This window comes from Conger conger, chromosome 1 (genome assembly GCF_963514075.1).
Source record: "Conger conger chromosome 1, fConCon1.1, whole genome shotgun sequence".
Lineage (NCBI taxonomy): Eukaryota > Metazoa > Chordata > Actinopteri > Anguilliformes > Congridae > Conger > Conger conger.
Window position 1 is genome coordinate 72795600 of NC_083760.1, and position 23263 is coordinate 72818862.

A 23263-nucleotide genomic window follows, 5' to 3' on the forward strand; every position below is an offset into this window, starting at 1 on the left:
CCCTAGTAGCTTACTCCCCTCATCCATATCCATTTTCCCATATTTTATATTTACTGCTCTGTTCCCCTCATTCTCTTTGATTCTACTCATGCTTAGGCACTGTCACAAAGCACAGCCCTTGGTGGATTGAAATAATCATTATTTTTCTGTTGCACTCTTATTACTGTGTTTAATTTCAAACCGTTTGGTTAGTTTGGGATTGTACCAGTCCCAATGGTATACTGAATGTGTTTACTGGACTTTTCAGTTAAACAAAGCAGAAGATTTCCAGAAACAGGGTTTGCCTATCCCGGTAATTCCCAAAGGCAGTAATACAGGATACAGGAGGAGTGCTGCTTATGCAAAGAACTGGGGATGCTTTATAACATTTAGAAAAGACTACAGGGCTTTGAATTACTTACGGTTTGTGTGCTCTGGATCTTCAGAGGAACTGACTCAGTCTCTTGGTGCGCGTGTCTGTAGTGAAAGGAGTCAAGAGTGCAACAAGTGTTCCGCTCACGGCAGCAGGGATTCGGTTTCAGAGCGTATCACTTCCAGGGAGAAACCGGCAGAAACGCTTTGAACTGCCTTACTTCAGAGCAGAAATCGAACACCTTCTACAGTTTTACAGGAGTCTGCCCTGCAGAGTTGAAGGCTGTTTTTTTGTCTAGATTTCAGCTAACTTGGGCAAAGGTTAAGTCAATAAAAGCAATGGAACAATGACTCTCCCCAGGATATCTTGGTATGACCCTAGCAATTAGTCTTGCTTTCTGTGCAAATAATCTTCCTGCAGACATTGGATTATCCCATGTTGTTGTTTGGGGGTGGTGTTCTGGCGTCCATGTGTCATATGTGCTTGAGATGAAATGTGCTGTTTTCCTCTGGATGACTTCATCTGAGCGTTCAGCACATGTGAGCTCTGGGCTGCATTCCGTCCGGTTTCTTGCCACACTTCTGTGATCCTTCTCACTCCATCTCAAAGGTCTAGGGGAAGATTCATCTTTAAGTGGAAATAAAGCACTGATTTATGACAGTCAAATGGAGAAAACAGATATCACATGCTCCCTGGCCAGTGAATTTGTCTCAGGCCAGCACTTACACCAGAGGAAATTTCTGGAAAAGTCTTTGCCAAGCTTGTGTCTGGGGCACTCACTCACTTGGAGCAGCATGGAGCTCACAACTGAACACCACAGCAAACCTCTCTATCTTTCATGCTTTGGCCTTTGCTGAATAGGCCAATGAGGTAGCTATGGGACTGTGGCCAGTGGAATTGTGGGTTAATTGCCTGGGTGGCACAGTGGGCAGTACCTTCATCTCTTGTTTCTCTCTCATTGACACCATAATTTATCCTGCTGGATGTGACAGACGAGAATATTGGCAGGGGAAATCAATAGGTTGAAATGCAGTGTAGATGAATGAGAATCCAGATAAGAATTTAGGAGGGGTATACGTTTCCTTGTCTTCAGTCCTATAGCTAAGTATCATGTAGATAGTCTTTGCATAGCTGGAAATCAAACCAGCAAGGCCCAATTAGACCACTACACCCTTTTCCTTTGATATTAATCTTACTGCATGTAGGATAATTATAATAATTGTTATTACTGTATTATTATAATAATGTTAAAGTTCATTTGCCTTGACTAATGTACCATAGAGTTTGTTTGCTATGTGTTTGTTTCCCTTTTGTGCGTCACCATAGGAATATCTTGCAATAGTTGCTCATGGCATTCAATCACTGTTCCACAAGTGTCTGGTCTGTTGAAATAGCTGGATGTGTCAGTTCATCCAAGACAAGAGAGGCCAGAATGAATGATCAGTTTATTACCCTGAAAATGTGTGAAAGCTGCTCTGTACAAAGTAGATAGTGGCGTTAGAGGTTCTGGACATGAGGTCACAAGACTAACAATTTGTTTTAATGGGGCAGTAAAGTTTAAGGATTTTATTTAATTGACATGTAGCCAATATGAGAACCTCAAAGGCCTTTTATTTTTCCTCATTCAGTAAGATCTTATTAGCTGAGTGAAATTAATACTTTCCTTATGAATTTAGAGACAAAACAGTGAGTCATGTCTCTGTTGACTCTGCATTTACTGAGGCTATACCTTCAGCTGCCAGAGCCCAGTTCTCCAGTGTTCCACATCAGTTCAGAGATAGTCACATCTCCAGCATCAGTGTTGGAACTCATTTGTTGCGATCGTTGATCTGATAATAGCCTGTAACCCTACCCCTACCCTTACCCTGAGTGCCAGTCAACTTGAGAACATGTATCTACATATGTGCTCATGCATTTTGTGATTAAGGCTCTTGGTGGCCCTGGTTCATTTTCTGCCGGATTGTTTTAGTTTCCACTGCCAGGAGCCTGTATGGCAGCAGCAGGAGCAGATTGCAGGAAAGGCTTGGAACTGTTCTCATCTATTTCTTTCCTCTGTAAAATAAATGTGGTCAGGGGATCTGTCCATAAGTGGGCCCACATGTGTGAGCCATTGGACTGAGAATAACAACTTTTGTGGGATTGGATTACGGGGCCACTGAAAGAAATGGGAGGGGCTTTATAGCTTCTTACCAGGCCAGAGGCCATAATAATTTATTTACCAAACAGAAAATGCAGAAATAATTTTATGATGGAGCTGTCAGTCATTGGAACATTTTGGGAATAAAATAATTATTCTACACATATATTTCTTATGCAACATGCTAAACTAACACCTGAGAGTTAGATGTTATTAAACCACCATCTGCATTTGAGAGCCCTGCAGTGGTTCCTTCCAGATGGTGTTTTATTTATACCTGAATTGGTATCAGTGGAAGAACATGAATGTTTTTCTTCTCATTGAACGAAGCGTTTAGAATCTGAACACTGAGGGACAGCTCTAAATATGCACGCCTGTTTCTGTGTCTCCTGTCCAATAGGAGAGGATGCTGAGTCATAGTGGTCTTCACACACGAGGAAGAGATATGTTTGGTCTGCGCTGTTTACCAGGTGAGTGCTACACTAACAACTGAATATAGAATGTCATACTGAATGTAGTGCAACAACACAGCAACGGGTACACACATACAGTGCTAACACTCAGCAGCAACCAATATATATACTGGACTTTATGTGTAACTTCACGACAGCAGATGTATTTCCAGGATCTTTTACTTCTCAGGAATATGTGCTTTAACAGTACAGTAGAAGCACCAGTTGCCATAAGGCAGTATATTTATGTGCACCCCACTTATTTTCATTTGCATTGAATGAATTGAATTGAATTGAATGGGCCATATGGAGCTTTAATGTTAAGTGTTGATAAGTTGATAAGGGCGGCCTGTAGTGGTTAAGGTACATGACCTGCAAGGTCGGTGGTTCTATCCCCGGTCTAGCCACAATAAGATCCGCACAGGTGTTTGGCCCTTGCGTAATGCCCTTAACCCTGCATTACCCCAGGGGAGGATTGTCTCCTGCTTAGTCTAATCAACTGTACGTCACTCTGCATAAGAGCGTCTGCCAAATGCCATTAATGTAATAAGCTTGACCATGGGAGAGTTTTAAAATGTCGCCTGAGATTTTCAGCATAACGGTCCATTGCATCTGAGTAATATTGGTACAGATACGATCAGACAGACAGTTCAGTGTGTATGTAACCTATGCTACTTTGTGTGAAACAGTGGCTCTCATCCAGGCCAGCTTACATTCATGTGTAATTATCCTGTGACAATTTGACAATTCAGGCTGAGTATGCGGTGCAGCAGTAGTGTGTCCCCCGGGATTTGAAGCAGTAACACGTGTAGCTCCCTGAGCTCTGCAGCACACTGCTGGCCCTGTGTGTGATCCATGAGAACAATGTCTCAGTGTGCTCTGGAGTGTGGCACCGGCCCCTGCCCCTTGTCATAATGTTGGTGTCAGCACTATACTATTCCAGGAGCTTTGCTGAGGAATGTTGGCAAGCCAGGGGCTCGCTGAGGCCAGGCTAATCTTTAACTTCTCACGTCAACACGCTGCTTTATAGTAGCACCTCTGCAGGACCTCTCCTTTGCCCCCTCCCCCTTATTTTGGGGGCCTTTTTCCCCTCTCGTCCGCTCTCAGTGTTACGGGTTTGCTCTCCTCCCCCCTCCCCTTCCCCATAGGCTGTCAGCTCATCCTCGACATCACGGACCGCTCGGCTGTTCACAACCTGGGCTCGCTTCCTGGTTTTCTCAACAGATGACTCTGGGAACAACATGTCTCTTTCTCTGCCTCTCACCGCTCTCCTCCCTGTCTGCCATCCTTCTGCTCCTCCTCCCCCCAGCCTCAGAACACTCCCAGGCTCTAAAACCCATGTTACACTGGGCAATAAAAAAAGTAAATATGGAAAGTGCTTTTATGGTTTCTGTTTGAAGAGCTCTCGTTTGACTGGAGCAGTTTTTTTCTGCCAGTCAGACCCGCCATGCCTGGATTTAATAACTCACATATTTATTTACTTCATAACGCACATATGGAGCTGAATAAAGTAAAGCTGTAAGTTCCGTCCCCTCTGTGTAGCCACTCAGATACTGGGGCAAGACTGCATTGCGTCAGTGATAGACACACACAAACACACACACAGCATTTGACGGAAGCAAATATTTGTGACAGTAACAAGCTCACACACACACCAATATACACTAAGTTATAGATGCAGAGTGTAAGGCCCCACTAGCAGTCGTCACATTCTGAGATAACACCTGTGCTCAGGACATCTGAAACAAAATCAGCCTGGGGAGGTGAAAGGGCCACCAGTGGACAGAATGATAGCATCACTCTAAACACAACGATAGCATCGGTCTGAACACAACGGTAGCATCGCTCTGAACACAATGATAGCATCGGTCTGCACACATGGATAGCATCGCTCTAAACACAACGATATCATCAGTCTGAACACAACGATAGCATCCCTCTGAACACATGGATAGCATCGCTCTGAACACAACGATAGCATCCCTCTGAACACATGGATAGCATCGCTCTGAACACAACGATAGCATCGCTCTGAACACAACGATAGCATCGCTCTGAACACAACGATAGCATCAGTCTGAACACAACGATAGCATCACTCTGAACACAACAATAGCATCGCTCTGAACACAACGATAGCATCGCTCTGAACACAACGATAGCATCAGTCTGAACACAACGATAGCATTGCTTTGAACACAACGATAGCATCGGTCTGAACACAGCGATAGCATCACTCTGAACACAACGATAGCATCGCTCTGAACACATGGATAGCATCGCTCTGAACACAACAATAGCATCAGTCTGAACACAATGATAGAATCGCTTTGAACACAACGATAGCATAGCTTTGAACACAACGATAGCATCGCTCTGAACACAACAATAGCATCGCTCTGAACACAACGATAGCATCGGTCTGAACACAACAATAGCATCGCTCTGAACACAACAATAACATCGGTCTGAACTCAACGATAGCATCGCTCTCAACACAACGATAGCATCAGTCTGAATACAACGATAGCATCGCTCTGAACACAACGATAGCATCAGTCTGAACACAACGATAGCATCGCTCTGAATACAACAATAGCATCAGTCTGAACACAACGATAGCATCAGTCTGAACACAACGATAGCATCAGTCTGAACACAACGATAGCATCAGTCTGAATACAACGATAGCATCGCTCTGAACACAACGATAGCATCAGTCTGAATACAACGATAGCATCGCTCTGAACACAACGATAGCATCGGTCTGAACACAACGATAGCATCACTCTGAACACAACAATAGCATCGCTCTGAACACAACGATAGCATCGCTCTGAACACAACGATAGCATCAGTCTGAACACAACGATAGCATTGCTTTGAACACAACGATAGCATCGGTCTGAACACAACGATAGCATCGCTCTGAACACAACGATAGCATCAGTCTGAATACAACGATAGCATCGCTCTGAACACAACGATAGCATCAGTCTGAACACAACGATAGTATTGCTTTGAACACAACGATAGCATCGGTCTGAACACAACGATAGCATCACTCTGAACACAACAATAGCATCGCTCTGAACACAACGATAGCATCGCTCTGAACACAACGATAGCATCGGTCTGAACACAACGATAGCATCAGTCTGAACACAATGATAGCATTGCTTTGAACACAACGATAGCATCGGTCTGAACACAACGATAGCATTGCTTTGAACACAACGATAGCATTGCTCTGAACACAATGATAGCATCGCTCTGAAGACCCAAGTCAAACAGCCAATGCAGACTTGCTTAATGTGCTGTCATTATTTCCAGGCTTTGGCTGGCTGGATTCATCATGGCAGCACTTCCTGAAGTGACTGAAGTGTGAGAAGAGCGTAATTGGATCCAGGAGCAGCTCCATAATGTCTACAAATATGAATACAAATTTTCACTGTTTCACTTTCACTGACATTATATATGCAAAGAGAATTCTCAATGGATTTGGCCTCAATTTAAAAACATATTGCCACTTGATGGTTATGTTTAGAATTTATTTAATGTGTCTGTCTTCTCAACATGTACAAGCCACCCTGAAAATAAACAGTTTGTAGTTTTACAAAGCGCACCCGGCATCGTACAAAAATAACTGTCAAAAGCAAACACCATTGAGAAGATGTGTATATTTTGGCTTCTGTGGCTGGACATCTGTCACATTGAATAGTTTTTGTGGGAGTGCTGTTCTTTACAGCTCTCAGCAGGCTCTGAGCAGACTACAGCGTAGTCCAGCCAGGTGCCATTACTGTGTTAATTTGCCGAACAGGTGTCCTGTCTGTCCATTTGTACACATGGGACAATTCACCATCAGTAGCTATCACAGGGTGGCTATAAAAGACCTTGTACATGTGTGTATTTCATTCAGGACATTACAGTGCCATGTCACAGGGTGAATGCCCTTGGCATGGACCAGTAGCAGTGTCTACATGCCCCCAAAACTGCATTTCCTTCCCAGGGCTGTAGCCTTTTTAAGCCAGAAGTGTTGCTTAGACATGCTTGTGTTTGTACACCCGTGTGTTGTGTTTGTAAGTGTGTAGCTCCTGATTGGTAGCGGAATAGCTGTACAGAATGAATACCACTGCCTACGGTGCTCTGAGAGGGTGGTCCTGTTTGAACACCATGTTTACTAAGACACTGGAAAGTGGCCAAACATCCATTTATAGCCCAGATAGCACCCAGGGGAAATCAAACTTCATCAACACCAGGCATTGTGCTTCAGAATAATAGCGCCTGCGACTGCTTTGGCATCTCCTCCTGGTTGCGCAATCGATAACTTGTCTTGCAACAAAAGCAGATTCAGTGCTAGTGTGTTTGTCCTTCTCGGTGTAGGTTAATAATCGCGGGGCAGCTTGCCTCAGCGGCCTCCTGCAGCAGTCCGAGAATGAGGCCGGGTTCAGTAGACAGGTTCAGAGCACAGACCCCTGGCACTCTGGGGCTTTAAGCGCCGGAGTCGGACGCCCCTGCGGCTTGTTTGCAGGCTCCCCTCGCTTTCCACTTCCTCTGCCTCCAGCAACATCTGCGTCCCATGATGACCGAAGAATTTCAAGCTCTACTGCACCCTTGTGACACATTAAACAAGCCCTTCAGACAATCGGAGACTGTTTGTCCAGGGAGAACAAGGGAACACAGGCTAGAGGGCTTACTTGTTTTAAATGTGCCCCATTGTAGTGGTGAGGTCAGTTCTTGGTGTGAGTCAGTGCTGGTACAATTGACCATTCTGCACTGATTGCATTGACTTTGATCATGCCCTCTAGCTTTTAGGCTCAAATTGGGTGTTGATTGGCAGGTTAGATAAACAACAAGCGTGAATTATGCCATTGATTCGGTCCCCCTCTTGGTGTCTGTCTTTCAAAACCGTCCCACGGTGACACAGTTTAACAAGCCACAATGGTGTGCTTTAAGAGCCACCCACCAGTGGGCATTTTTGAAGATGGTGACCTTGCCCGTCATGGTCCTCAGCAGGCCAGTTTAAAATGAATGATGCTGGGCAGAGGAAGGGACTCCACATCTGCTGTTCTCCGTGCACATCAGCCATGAGCAGCACCACACATGGATGGCAGATGTTGTTTTCCCTACATTTAAAGGAATGTAGCCTTCCCTCAGTTTCACAAAGTGTTTTTCTCAGTGTGTAAAGCATATTTTGTTCTCTCTCTCTCTCTCTCTCTCTCTCTCTCTCTCGCTCTCTCTCTTTCCAAAAATATTTCAATTATTATTCAAAATATTTTATTATTATTGGCATGACAAATTAGGACACTTGTATCGCCAAAGCTTGTTGGATGAACAACAATGAACAAAAAAATCAATTGTAAATCTGAATGTAGTATATTAACATAGTATATTATATATCTCTCTTTCTCTCTCTCTCTCTCTCCCCCTGCTCTCCCTCTCTCTCTCAACTCACACACTCCTCTCTCTCGTTCCTTCCCTCACAATCTCTCACTCCCCCCTCTCTCTTCCTCCCTCCCAGTCTCTCTCTCCCTCTCTCCCTCCCTCTCTCTTTCTCTGTCTCTCTCTCTCTCCCTCTCTCTCTCTCCCTCCCTTCTCTCTCTCCCTCTCTCTCTCTCCCTCCCTTCTCTCTCTCCCCCCTCTCCCTCCCTCCCTCTCTCTCCCTCCCTCCCAGTCTCTCTCCCTCTCTCTCTCTCTCTCTCTCTCTCTCCCCCTCTCTCTCCCTCCCTCCCAGTCTCTCTCTCTCTCTCTCTCTCTCTCTGTCTCTCCCTCCCTCCCTCCCTCCCTCTCTCTCTCTCTCTCTCTCTCTCTCTCTCTCTCTCTCTCTCTCTCTCTCGCTGTGTGGCTGGTCGAGCAGGAGCAATGATTCTTAAAGGGATAAAAAGGCCTTTCTGTCCCCTCAGCCTTGCTCGGACTCTGTTTCCATGGAAACACGGCCTAGCTGGCAAAGGCTTTGTTTGGCTGCAGGAGACCACTGAAAATGTTTGGCCCCCAACAGAAAGGGTGGGTGTTTGTATGGGAGGGGGCAGGGATTTGGGAGCATTGCTAGCTGACCTTTATACTATTTAACAATATTTTTTTAATGTTAATTTAAACATATATCTTTGTGTGATCCGACAGGAAATCTTATGTGTGTTTTCACTTTATATCTAAAATGGATTTCTTCATTTCATTGCAGATATACTTTTTATGCGTCTGAGTTTCATAAATATGCACATTGGATATGTATAAAACCGCCATGACACCCATGTACAAAATTAATTCTCAGGAATTATGCTGACATTAATGCTAAAGGTCAAGGAAATCAGTGTGATTCTATTTATTGTTTGTTAGTGGTTATTAGGAGTAGTTGTTAGTAGTTAGCTCTGGTTGTCATCACCTGTACCTTTGCATTTCCTTGAGAAATTCTCAGCCAAAACATACAAGTGATTCTATTTTTACACGTGTATATTTTTAGGTATACTTTATCCATTTGCCAAAATAACATGGTTTAGTCACATGTGGTTTAGAACTAAATTTTAAAAGCAAATTGTGCTAGATAACGCCCCTGCTGTGTGTGTGCTGCTGAGACAGCAGCGTGATCCACACACGCTGATCTGCCCTGTCTCCCCCAGGAGAGTGTGTCCTCCAGAGGGCGGTGTTGGTGCGGAAGAAGCTCTCTGCGCGGGAGGGGGGTGGCTGGCTGGCGGGGACGCTTTTCTGCACCCATTTCCGCGTAGCCTTCGTGCCCCAGGATTGCCACAAGCCCGATGTAAGCAGCAGACCCGCCATCCCCTGTGGCCTGAGAGCCTGTGGCCTGAGAGCCTGACTGTCTCGGGACAGTCAAAATGGCCTGACGGAGCAAGGCTGCTGCACACAGGCTCAAGGGCAGATGGTGCTTTTCATCACCATGGTTACAGTTATCAGTGACAAAATGCACACAGTCTGTATCTCAACTGTCCCGTGTAACTTAATTGTTATTTTGATTAGTACTGACAGGGAACAGTAGTGGTCTGTTAGTTACTCATATAGAAGCTGAGTTCAGTCAGCTTTGCACTGACTATTTGTAGTGTTGATGCCCACTCTAGCCTTGTTATTGCCTTTGGTGTTGTTTGGCATAGTGATCTTGTGAGTGTCTGCTGAATGACTAAGTGTGATTGGAAAGGTGAAGACAGTGATGATGTCAGCATGATGGACAGCAGCATCCTGACCCTATGTTTCTGTGCCCAGGACAACGCTGACCCTGTGCTCCTGGGTGATCATGACGTGGCTCTGGCCTCCATAGAGAAGGTGGTGGCTGGTAAGACTGGCCTCTAAACTAGGTCATCCTGAGACTCAAGGAGACTCCAGATTGGTTTATTGATTTTCTGAGCAGAACCTAATCTGGAGAGGCTCCCAGCTTGCTGTTTTTTCAAACTGCTATGTATTAGCCAGAGTAATGAATCATTCAACAACACAAGCATCTGCTTGTTAATCCACTTTGCCTGTCTTTTGTGCTGCAGTCGGGCCATCTCGGACTAAGATGGTGACCCCCAACTCCTCCCTGAAGTTCACCCCTGAAGAGCTGGTCCTGTACTGCCGAGATCTGCGGGTTGTCTGCTTCTTGTTTGACCGGCTGACCCCTGAAACGCAGGCTGTGGAGGTGAGTGTGTCCCAGACAAGGGGCTCCAATCCTCTCTAATCCCCTGAAGCTGCTTCAGTGAGTTTTATCATTCATCACATACAACCTCCCAGAAAATAATACAGCTCTACAGGAACAGTATTCTGGAGTATGCTTCAAAGAACTATTCATCACAATCCGTTTTGAGTCCTGAATCTCATGGGGATATTGTCCAAGCAATTCTATTTTAAGTTCTCCATTCAAAGCCCAGAAACCTCTACCCGCTCAGTCATAGTCACTCATTATAGTCTAATTTGACCTTTCAAACTGTTTCTGACCACACCAAGGGTTGCTCCTGCCATCCCTGATTAATCCTGCTTTTAACTGCCTGCTTTCCTCCTGTGAATCATTTTCAGTGGTTTTTGTGGCTTTCACTGAATTACCTACTCCCACTTTGTACCTCTCTTACAGTATCCTTTTTCCCTTTTGTTTTATGCTTGTTTCCTCACCAGTTGTTATTCCACAACCCATGAAAACCAGTTTATTTTCTGTTGCCCAGAAGATCTCTAATTTTGACATACATAAGAGTGAAGTGTTTATGTCTGAATATAGTCCTTTCTGGTTGAGTGCAAAATTACTTCCTGTGTGTTGCACAAAGAGCAATTCATTGGTTCAGAAATACACTATGAGCAGTTCGGGTTTCTGCATGACTGACTGAATTAAGGTTATCAAATCCAGTTCAGTGCCTTTATTTGACTTTACTCTGCCAATTGACTTCACAAAAGAGGCTGTGACTGAATGTTCTCAGGCTGTATTTTGTTCCTAAAATTGCTGCAAATGATGTTTGAGACTGAAAAACTGAACTAAAAAACTGTTCTGCTTCACCTGGGTTTTGGAGTTGCATACATATTCCCTTCCCTCCTGAAATTCCCATGCTCTTCATTTGAGTCCTGCTCCATGCTCAGGTTGTACCCTCCTGAGGGTTCTTTCTGTTGCTCCTCCAGATCACCTATTCTATCGCTAAGACTTACCAACCCCTGAAGCCTGGCACCGTGCTCTCCTTCCAGAACGCAGCCCTGGGAAGTGTTGGTAAGACACAGTGCAGTTTACCTGATTACCTGCCCAGCACCCTGCCACCCTCCATTAAGTGCTTCTCCAGATTGGGGACTTCTATCACCAAATCCATACTTTGATCTATACACTAACAGCTTGTTTCAGATCCCTGAAGGGCTTTTTACATTTCCCTTCCACTCATTAAAAACTACTGTGCTTCAATGTGCAATTAGGGCTGGTAAATCACAGTAATTATACCAAGGTGCTGTGTTTCTGTAGGATATATTTAGATCTGTGCTTCATCTCAGCGGATAAAAAAATCAGGGAAGTGAAATGTTAAACACGCAGACTGCTGCAGGACTGTACTTAACGATGAATATCCAAATGAATGACTTTGCAGAATTTATAATGAGTCATACATTTCATCCTTTCACCTGGCTTGGACCAGTCATCTTGCATATCTTAATGTGATTAAGCCAGAGCACATCACACATTTTACATTCTCCAGATTGTCCACTCACACCACCGGAGATTCTGTGAGGCCATTTCAGGCTCATGCTGAAAGAAGAATCAGCACTATACTGCCAGTAATGTGATCCTGCAACCTTTTTTGAGGCGTTGTGAGGAAAGATTCCTCTTAATTACTTCAATTGCTTCAGCTTTCAGGCAAACTAAGCAGTAGGTACACTTAGGGGTAGGAAAAGGTGAGCATTGCTGGGTTGAATGGCCTGTTGTGTTATATTTAATAGTGATACTATTTATTGAGTGTTTTTTTTGTTTTTTGAATGCGCTTATTTGATATGGCTTTAAAGCATGTACCAACAGGTGCAAACATTACCCTGATGTTTGATTGATTTACTGTATGTGTGAATAAGGTGAAATGTGATTACTAAGTGTGCAGGAGTTTATTGTAAACAATAGGCCTAACTTCTGCTATCGGTTGGCTTTTGTAAAATGGTTGCAGATTATGCTTGAGGAGCCTTCAGCCAACGCTTTCGGTCAGTGGCACAAGACTGGTCAGGAAGAGCGTAAAATCCCCCTGTTTCTGATCCTTCACCTGCTGCTCCGTCTGCAGAGATGAAGCAGTTCCTGAGCAACCGCAGGCGTGACCCCCAGATGAACTGGTTTGAGAGCCAGGCTGACTGGGAGAGGGACCTGGAGCGGACAGGGGCCACGGGCTGGAGGGTTAGTGCTGTAAACGACCGCTTTGAGATGGCCACCAGGTATGCCTCAGAATGACTCACGCTTAGTTTTGAGGTTATAATACGTAATTTTATGGTTCAAAACAAGTTCTTGGATTTTGTACAAATATTATATTATATTATACAAAATTGTAACAATTTTTTTTTTTTATACTGCCCTGTTATTAATAAGAACAATGCTTCTGTAATTGAAATTGCAGGCATTCACAATAAAGTTGTTCATCTGTCTAATGGTGTAAATATCTATGTGTGTTAGGTGCTTATGAGCAGTAGTTGATCTTGCAAGCAGTACATTTCTTGCAGGTCAGAGAATATGCTCACTGCGTATTTCTGTCAGGTTTGATGAGGTACGACAGTCAGTGGCCTTTGAACAATAAACAACCTCTAGCATAAATTGCAATCAGGAAGCAGCTATTTCCTGTTGAAACTCAGACAGAGAGATGGCAAAAGATAAACAGAAAGACGTGGTAGAAGATGCATGGCAACAAGATGCATGTGTGGGCTGAAATGTAATGTATGAAATGTGAAAAGTAATTTTGAAACAGTGTGTGGGTGCATTGCTTGGCTCATCAGATGCAAGCGCCAAGCTGAAAACACATGATGCGCAGAAGATGAAGAGCTTAATGAGCTGTGACAAGATCATGTGTATTTGACTGAGCTACAAATGCATGGCTAAGACATGGAGTGAAACTCACAGTACAAGTTTTCCAGGCTCTCCCTCTCTATGTTTAATCCCAGCTTGCATTATGTGTGCTTAAACCTGAAGGACATGTGTTACCTATAGCCCATCAGCTGTGGGCATACTGTATGTAAAGTATAGAGATGGTGTGTGGTCAGTGTAATATAAAGTGCTCTTCTGTGTGTTTCTCTGTCCTCAGTCTTCCCAGGTTTAATGTGGTGCCTCAGAAGGTGCTGGACACTGAGCTGAAGAAGACTTTTGCCCACTTCAACGAAGGACGCATCCCTGTGAGTGCACTTCTGTCTCTTTGCTGTTGAAAAACACTTAAACCCACCTGTCCAATGTAATTCATATCTATTATGTCACAAAAATCAAAAACAAGATCTACTGCGTCTCAGAATTGGCAAAAGGCAACAGTAACCCAAATGCAAGTGTCTTTGCTAGTTTCAGACAGACACGGTTGTCATTTTCTCATCCAACTGCTATGCCGTTAAAATAGCAATTGCACCATTGCACAACAAGTTTCTTATTAAGGGTTTTTAAAAAGCCATATGTCCAAAAGGCTTTCTGTAGTTATTTATTGAGTTTACTCACACAATTACACAGAGGGACTTCTAAAGAACAGACTTTATTTATTTAACAGGAAATGTAATGCAGCAGTTTATATCTAGTATATTGCCCAAGGGGGAAAAACAGCCCTGCCTTAACTTGGATTCAACTACTTGAATGACTCACTCTCCCCGCCACGCTCCCTCACCAGTGCATCTCAGCCATCGGTGAGGGAGGCTGAGTCACAGGTGGAATGTGTGTTCAGCCCGCTCATCTGTCAGTGCTCCAGGTGTTGCTGTGTGTGACCGGCTTGTTTGAGGTGTGTGAACGCTGTCTGTTCTAGCGCTGGTGCTGGCATCACCCCCGGGGTAGCAGCCTGCTGCGGATGGCCAGCTTCCAGAACAACATCTACCACGAGAAGGACGACATCAGGTGTGCAGCTGGCCCTCAGCTGACTGCGGGGCTGATAGTGTCAGATTACACAGGGCTCTGTCGCACACGATACCTATCACTTACATGTGCTTTATGTCGCTACACTGCATCGCCCTTAAGCTACATATTGAAAGTGAACGTTCACGGTCGTTCTGCACTTGAGACATATTGTTTTAATGTTCAGCTGGTTATGTAAGCGTAGTTTACATTGCTGGTTTACATAAGCATAGCTGTGCGCAGGGCACACGTGGATGCTGTGCTGACTAGCGCTGGTTTCCTCTCCCGGCTGAAGGAACCTGGAGGCGCTGTTGTTCGGGGGCCAGCAGCAGTGCGTTGTCGTGGAGCTGGCAGAGGACATGCCCACTCCAGCGGACATTCAGCTGGCTCACACCCGCCTACGGGCGCTCTGTCTGGGCGGTAGGTTTCCGCCGCCTTCTCTTCAACACGCTCACAGACGGCGTGTTTGCTCCTTATCGCACGTCACAAACGTTATCGGTCTGTTTCAGATAATGCACCTGCAAAGGGCCAGGAGCTGTAGTTTATTAAACAGTTTATTTTGGTTTGTCCTACCTGTATTTCTTTTTACTGTTTTTTGTCATTTCTCAGCCTCATACTGGCTTTTTTTTGACAGTCATTGGCATAAATCTGGTGTTCACAAACACAAATAACGGACTCCAGAGACAAAAGCCTAGAATCAAGACTGGATACTCAGAGCTTTCTTATACTTTTACTAAGGAAGCGATTGAATACACCTGATTAATCAAAACAGCCAAAAAGCTAAATGTCAAATTACTTTTGTTGTCCTAAATGGGGGGACTATGTCCAACCCTCATATTAAAGGTGAGAGTATGCACTTTAACCTCATATTCATTGTTTCATTTCAAAGCAAATGTCGTGGAGTACAGAGCCAAAGGGACAGAATTTGTACCTCTCTTCAAATACTTATGGACTGAACTGTACCTCAAGCAGTTTAGTAGTTCACAGTTCAGTCAATTCAGCAAAGAAATAAATACTTACAAATGACTCCTCACAGCAGTTTGAACTGCCATGAAGGCAGTATTTATTGTTCCATGAGCTATTAGCTAAAATGTGTGTTGTTTTTGTATTAGAGTGTGCTCAACCTATATAGGTGGTCAACTGGGGTCAGCTGGACACACCTGTGATGATATGGTCTTTTGGTATCTCTAAAACACCCTTTGAACACAAAGGTTTTCACTTTCAGGCAGGACAAAGTTGAGATGTTACATATAATGATTCTTTGAAAAAGAAATAAGAAATTATTTTTCAAATATTGTCTGAGAGTAATAAGAAATCCTTTTGTTAATGTGACTTGACAAAAAAGCATAGAGTTGACAAAAAATTGCCTTTGGTTCAAATACAATTCTATAAATACTAAGCTCAGCACATTTGCAGTGGAAAAAATGTAAGGGGTTTGCAGAAATAAATCCACCCAGCAGTTATTTCACAAAAGCTATTCACATCAGTTTTTAGGGAACATTATGCAAACAGTAATGACTGGTATGTTCTCATAAGATAGCGTTAACATAATGGATATAGAAATAGGCTTGTGAAAAACTAAACACAAAAGTGTTTAGTCAGCAAACCTTATTGGAATGTAGCCAAAGATACTTACAGAAGAGATTTAATAGAGACACTACTGTATAAACAATTTACACCAATCTATTTTGAAATCTGTCTACAAAGACTTGAACCAATACAGGCAATATGATGCTAATATATGAGGCTGTACATGGGATGGCATAAATCCAGGAAACAACATACCTAATTATAGACCTAATGATTGGGTATGTGCTGGAGTTATTCATTAATATCCGTAGCATTACTGCAGAGGGATTATTCAGCATGAATTTTAGAATACAAAAGCATGGATATATCAAATCAGCATTTTTTCATAATTATTTATTTGGATTTTGCATAACCCCCATAAAGGTTATAGTGACCATTATTAAACCACTTTTGGAATAACAAAAGAATACAATATACAATTATATTTATACCCTTCCACACGTTGTCTAAGACTCTGACCCTTGAGATTTCTGTCTGCATCTTTCCATTGTCCCAGTATCCTAAAATCCAGTGGCTAGGTTTCTTTTCCACTGTTATTTTTCTGCCGGAAACAGAACTGCAAACATTGGGTTAGTGTTTAGTGTTTTTGACAGCACCACATCTGGAAAAAGAGCATGTGAGCCATTTCCACTCACTATAAGCTTCTAGATGATAAACATTGGACAGAATATTCTGGGTAGGAAGAAATCATACAGTACATGTTATTTTCACTTCAGTCAGCAATGTTCTCAATATGAGAACAAACAGTCAAATAAGTGCTGTGCTAGCAGACATGGTAAGCTCCAGTAACTGCTTGGAGACTTACGGTATCACCAGAATGCTACTGTGCCTCTTCAATGATGCAGGCTGAGGGTCACAACGATAGAAACAGGCTCTCACTCTGGAAAAAATGTTGACCGCTGCTACAGTACTTTATTGGATAATTGTGAGAACTACAAATAGTGCTGTGAAATGAATCTTCATTAAAAAGCGAAAACTAAATAAGTAATATCGTGGCTTTGAATTTAAGCCTAAAAATGACTTAAATGTTCCTACAATAACAGGCCGTGCAAACAGCATACTGCAGTGACCAGTCATCATGTCCTGATTCAGACACAGTCCCGCGGGTAGTGACCCTGAAGAAGAATTCATCATCCTCATCAGTGAACGTTTCACTTAAACCCTGACTGTTCCCTGCAGGCACGTCACATGGTCTTGTGTACACTGCACGCTTTATAAAAAGGCTGATGGGAAAAGCGGTTGCAGGCCAATTTCCATCCAATGGTGGTGTGTCTTTGTCTTATAGCCACCCTGCTGGTATGTATTTCCCTTAGAAGAGTCCTGTCCCATCCCCAATATGTATAACGATCCTGTAGCTTGCCGGCAAGCTAAACCGCTATAAAGCAGCCATTGAAATACTCACCAACTGACACTGTTTCCCCCTGCTCATTACTAAAAGATGAACTAAAATTTTTATGAGTCCACCGTAACCCACGCAGCGCTAAAAATGTTCTTTAGTCCTGCCTCCTCTGAATAAGAAAAGGCCAATGAGTGTCAGTCACACAGAACATGCTTATTGTGTTTTGCTAATTGTGGTTGAGTTCCAAACACCAGGCCTATTTTTACGCCTTCAAGATAGCATGTTGTCACTTTCAACTTGCCTTTTATGGAAGTGCCATTAAAAGCCTATACAGTACAGCAGCATTCATTTTCTTAAAGAGACAGTGCTTCTCTCTTATGACCGTCTTAGACAGTAGTTCAAATGCTGTATATTATAATGTCTTTCCATGAAATGTATAATCGTTGAAACGACATACGCGCTTCATTAAAAGTATTTTAAAGGAAGTGTGATTGCTGTCATGCCACTGTCATACCCAAACATTTTTGTCATTCATTTTTTTACACACAGTAAAGGTTCTCATCAAGCTCCCTTTACTGTAGTTTTAGCATAATGCACCAACCAACAAAGTTGAAACCATATTGTTGTTATTTGTACATTGAAAGGAAAAAGCACTTGGGTATACACAGTTTTTGAATGGCATCAAAGATATGAAAAAAATACATACATTATTTATTTAACATGTATGTATTACCCACATATTTATTTATATTAAAAAGGACGTATTATTCAAGCTCATTGTCTGCCTCCCTGTACATATGAAATGTAACAGTATGCAGTCAGTCTCCATCTCCCCGAAGAGCTGGCTCCCACAGCACATTCTGCGGCTACTGGGGCCGCAGTGACTCACCACAGAAAAATTGAGTGTCACTCCTGTGCTGTGCTCCATGTGCCTCTCACACAGGGCAGGGAATAGCCACGTCCCTCCTTCATGCATTGTTCTCATAGCTTCACCCTGTCGTGTGGAGCTCGGCAGAGCCCAGGAATGTGGCTGGGAAACGTTGCATTTCCAGCATATGACAGTAGTAAGGCCTTTGATCACACAGCTAGAAGTGTTTGTGAAAAATTGATCAGAGAGACTGCTTCTGTACTGTAAGTGAAATACGGTTAGTGAGAACTGCCTCAACATCTTACACTAACATGTACACCAAATTGCTCCTACAGGGTGAGAATTTGAATAGGTTATTTATTATTTTTTATTTTTCTTGGCCTGAAGATACTCTAAAGAAATGAAGCAGTCAGTAGAAGACAATGGAATATTTAATCACAGGATGTTCAGGAGATATAGTGTGAATGCAAACAGTATAAATACAGTCGATGTAAAGGGTTGTCACAGTCAAAGAGTTTCACTATTTTCTGGTTATAGATGAGGACACCCTTAGTACAGTAGACAAGGCTGTTTGGCATCTCCTAATGTTAAACCTAAAAGCCTAGGTCACCAAGGAAAGCATATGTTATTCCCTGGCAGATATTTCCACATCTGTGTCGGTGCCAGATGACAAATGGCTGTCCACTCTGGAGGCGTCTCACTGGCTGGACCATGCCAGGTAAGAGCTCCTCATGGGCCAATGAGAGTTCTGTCTCCTTTACCGCCATTCGGCCATAGCAACCTGCTCCTTAATAATGTAAGGATATGTAAATGAGCAGATAAATACTATATAATACTGTTGCTAAGTAATACTTAGTAATACATTGACACAGTTTTGCTCAAGCTGTAACGACTCATGAATAGTGCCTGTTGTGCCTGCAGGCCTCTGTTGAAAAATGGAAGCTATATGAAAGGGTAAATTATAACATATTCTAAGAATGATAATATGGCCCCTTTTAAGTCAAACAAACTCCTGAATTACAACCCATACAGGAAACCGTAAATTAAGCAAAACCTTAAATATCATGCCATTTCAACCAGTGCATTAGAGACTTTTTTCCACCGGTAGTGCAGGCACCTAGAGTACAGCGGATCCTAGGATTACCATGTCTCTCTGCGCCCTCAGGTGCTGTCTGAAGAAGGCTGCAGAGGTTTCCTGTCTACTGCGAGATGGTCACATGAGCGTCATCCTGCAAGGTCAGTCACGTGGTCCAGCCGAGCGGCTCCATGGATCTCTGCAGGAAACTGCATGCTGAGCAGAATCTCATTCCTTTATGAAAGTCATGTGAAATGCCAGTCGCCCCCCCCCCCCCCCCCGGTCCACCCCTGTCAGTTCGAATGCGATAAGACAAACAGGCTGCGTACGCACTGCCAGATCCACAGCTGCAGATGTAATGGGACTGGCCATTAATGTGTTTCTCAGTTCTGCATGGCAGATTCTGTGGATTAATATTCAGTGTTTATGTTAAAACTGGGCCAGGAAAGGACATGCTTTCATGCATTCAATACTGGTCCAGTGCACTTCATTTTTAAAAAACATTCAAGTGAATGTTTGTTTATTTTCATACTTTTTGCAGTCACCTGGGTAATGGGGTTTTGTAATTTAATAATACATGATACTTTGTTGAAGTGCATTTTAATCAAATTGAAGTGGGCCTTAGGGCTGAAGCTTTTTGTGATGGATATATGCCTCAATAGGGGTCATATCTTTCAAAGGGGTATTTATATCTTAAATTGTGCTTGTTAGTACATTGTAGACAGCCATGCATGGAACTATTTGTATAATTGATCAATGTGAATGTCTTCAGTCTTGTACAACATAGAACATTAAATTGAGTGATTGGAAGTATAAACTTATCAATTTAAAGATGTAAATGTTATTTTTATTTGGCTATATTTGCTCATTAGTTAGCTAATTGCCTCTAGGATGATGGATGTTGACATAGGTTGGGCTGCCTTCTTAAGAATGTTAAAATCTTAAAGATTTAATGAAATAGAATTTGAGGCATAAGATAATTTGATGTATTGGTAATTGTGGGTTAGACAGGTATGCTTGTCTCCAGGTGTACTGTGCGTGTTGCATCCTTTGGTTTTCCATGGTAAAATATTTTGTTGATTAACAAAGAAGAGTTAGTGGATAATAACAAATAAAGGTAATACTTTGCTATGTCAGTTTAACCAGCTATTACTACTATTATCATTATTTGCTTTTCTTTAAGCTATTCATAGTATTGCTGCCCCTTCCTTTAACATACTTTGATAGCTGTCCTGTGTATTGAGGTCATGTAACCTTCGTAGCTCACATTCTTGTGGAGTATTTTTGGTGAGTGAATATCATGCAACGCTGTTCTCCAGAAGCCGCAGAATGCGCAGTGTCAACTCCAGAGCTAAGTAAAGGAATACGTCCACAGTAGTCAAGCGAGTGCAGGCATTTCTCCCCACAGAATTGGCTCACTAGATGTGCATCGCACTTTCATGTAATAGCACTAGGTGGCACTGTTTGCCAAATACAGCTGTACTGCTGTATTTTTCTTCACATTGGTCTCGTGTACACAGAATTTGTTAAATATGTATTTCATAATAATACCCAGTGTACACTGAGCTTTCTTTAGTACTGTATGGACCCTTGACAGCACAAGGGTGTTTGTGGAACTGTAGTATCAGATTGGTATGAGGTGATATGGCTATGAACTCACTCAACAGTGGCTGTTTTATGGCTTATAATAAGCCTCCACTCAATGTCAATATGTAATTATTAGATTCTTGGTACTTGCCAACATTGTTCAATATGGACTACAAAGTTGGTAATTGTACTCAAAACGGTGTGAAGACGCTGAGGCTGATTGGAACTGTGGGATATTGGAGTGGATTGATGTGAAGTCTGTGTTGGATGGATGTGTAATTTGTGCTGGATGGATGTTGGTTGGATTGCTGTTGAAGGTGGATTGATATGAAGTCTGTGTTGGATGGATGTTGGTTGGATTGCTGTTGAAGGTGGATTGATATGAAGTCTGTGTTGGATGGATGTGTAATTTGTGTTGGATTGATGTTGGTTGGATTGCTGTTGAAGGTGGATTGATATGAAGTCTGTGTTGGATGGATGTGTAATTTGTGCTGGATGGATGTTGGTTGGATTGCTGTTGAAGGTGGATTGATATGAAGTCTGTGTTGGATGGATGTGTAATTTGTGCTGGATGGATGTTGGTTGGATTGCTGTTGAAAGTGGATTGATATGAAGTCTGTGTTGGATGGATGTGTAATTTGTGCTGGATGGATGTTGGTTGGATTGCTGTTGAAGGTGGATTGATATGAAGTCTGTGTTGGATGGATGTGTAATTTGTGTTGGATTGATGTTGGTTGGATTGCTGTTGAAGGTGGATTGATATGAAGTCTGTGTTTGATGGATGTGTAATTTGTGCTGGATGGATGTTGGTTGGATTGCTGTTGAAAGTGGATTGATATGAAGTCTGTGTTGGATGGATGTGTAATTTGTGCTGGATGGATGTTGGTTGGATTGCTGTTGAAGGTGGATTGATATGAAGTCTGTGTTGGATGGATGTGTAATTTGTGCTGGATGGATGTTGGTTGGATTGCTGTTGAAGGTGGATTGATATGAAGTCTGTGTTGGATGGATGTGTAATTTGTGCTGGATGGATGTTGGTTGGATTGCTGTTGAAGGTGGATTGATATGAAGTCTGTGTTGGATGGATGTGTAATTTGTGCTGGATGGATGTTGGTTGGATTGCTGTTGAAGGTGGATTGATATGAAGTCTGTGTTGGATGGATGTGTAATTTGTGTTGGATTGATGTTGGTTGGATTGCTGTTGAAGGTGGATTGATATGAAGTCTGTGTTTGATGGATGTGTAATTTGTGCTGGATGGATGTTGGTTGGATTGCTGTTGAAAGTGGATTGATATGAAGTCTGTGTTGGATGGATGTGTAATTTGTGCTGGATGGATGTTGGTTGGATTGCTGTTGAAGGTGGATTGATATGAAGTCTGTGTTGGATGGATGTGTAATTTGTGCTGGATGGATGTTGGTTGGATTGCTGTTGAAGGTGGATTGATGTTTTCATGCAGAGCCGGAGGACAGGGATCTGAACTGCGTGGTGTCCAGCCTGGCCCAGGTGATGTGTGACCCACACTGCAGGACCCAGCTGGGCTTCCAGGGCTTGGTCCAGAAGGAGTGGGTCATGGCTGGTCATCGGTTCCTCAGCCGGACTAACTACCACCGGGAAAGCGATAAGGAGGAGGTGAGAGCTGTGTTTCAATCCTGCCAACACTGTTTATATCCCCCTCCAACTATCGCTTGCATGCTAGCGGTTATTTAGGCTGCTAAGACATGCTGGGTCTGATTCTAATGAAGCCAAGCCGTTCACATGCTGGGCTGAGATATTGAACGGGAGCAAGTTACAGATGTGGAGTGGAATGGCAGGTTTTAGAAATACTTTCTGAACAAGGTTAGAGTGGAGGAGCGTTTGGTTGAGGGGCCCAGAGTGGGCTATTGCAGTGGGGTCCTCCACCCCCCTCACTCAGCACCCTCACCCCTCAGGCACCGGTGTTCCTGCTCTTCCTGGACTGTGTGTGGCAGCTGTGGGCCCAGTACCCCTCCCACTTCCAGCTCACAGGGGACTATCTGCTGGCCCTCCACGACAGCGTCCACCTGCCCCTCTTCAGTAGCTTCCTGTCCAACTGTCAGAGGGAGAGGAGCCGGCGTTCACAGGTAACACACTCCTGCCTTTATTACACACACACACACACACACACACACACACACACACCTGTACACACACACACACACACCTGTACACACACACACACACACACACACACACTAACACACACACACACACTGTGCCTGGGATACCATTCACCAGAGTAGGCTCAGAGAATCAGTCTTTCTCCAGAATTCTCATAAGTAGGTGACCAGTAGGTGGCAGCAGTACGAGGATGCTCTGGCATAAAGGGCCAGTTTCATTGACACAGATTAAGTCC

The 23263-nt window shown here is 43.3% G+C and overlaps 1 protein-coding gene across 2 annotated transcripts in view; it reads left to right on the top strand.

The window, feature by feature from the left end:
• mtmr11 (myotubularin related protein 11) overlaps positions 1-23263 on the top strand; it is a 38309-nt gene that overhangs the window by 8737 nt on the left and 6309 nt on the right. Inside the window, exons 2-15 of one of the 2 annotated variants that reach the window (XM_061220005.1) lie at positions 2890-2959; positions 9556-9692; positions 10151-10220; positions 10423-10562; positions 11525-11609; positions 12649-12796; positions 13654-13741; positions 14347-14435; positions 14728-14852; positions 17202-17318; positions 18869-18947; positions 19395-19465; positions 22349-22521; positions 22821-22991. In XM_061220005.1, coding sequence (XP_061075989.1) covers positions 2890-2959; positions 9556-9692; positions 10151-10220; positions 10423-10562; positions 11525-11609; positions 12649-12796; positions 13654-13741; positions 14347-14435; positions 14728-14852; positions 17202-17318; positions 18869-18947; positions 19395-19465; positions 22349-22521; positions 22821-22991 — 1563 coding nt within the window. The remainder of the gene's footprint in view (positions 1-2889; positions 2960-9555; positions 9693-10150; positions 10221-10422; positions 10563-11524; positions 11610-12648; positions 12797-13653; positions 13742-14346; positions 14436-14727; positions 14853-17201; positions 17319-18868; positions 18948-19394; positions 19466-22348; positions 22522-22820; positions 22992-23263) is intronic. The other variant, XM_061220012.1, reaches the window with a different exon arrangement.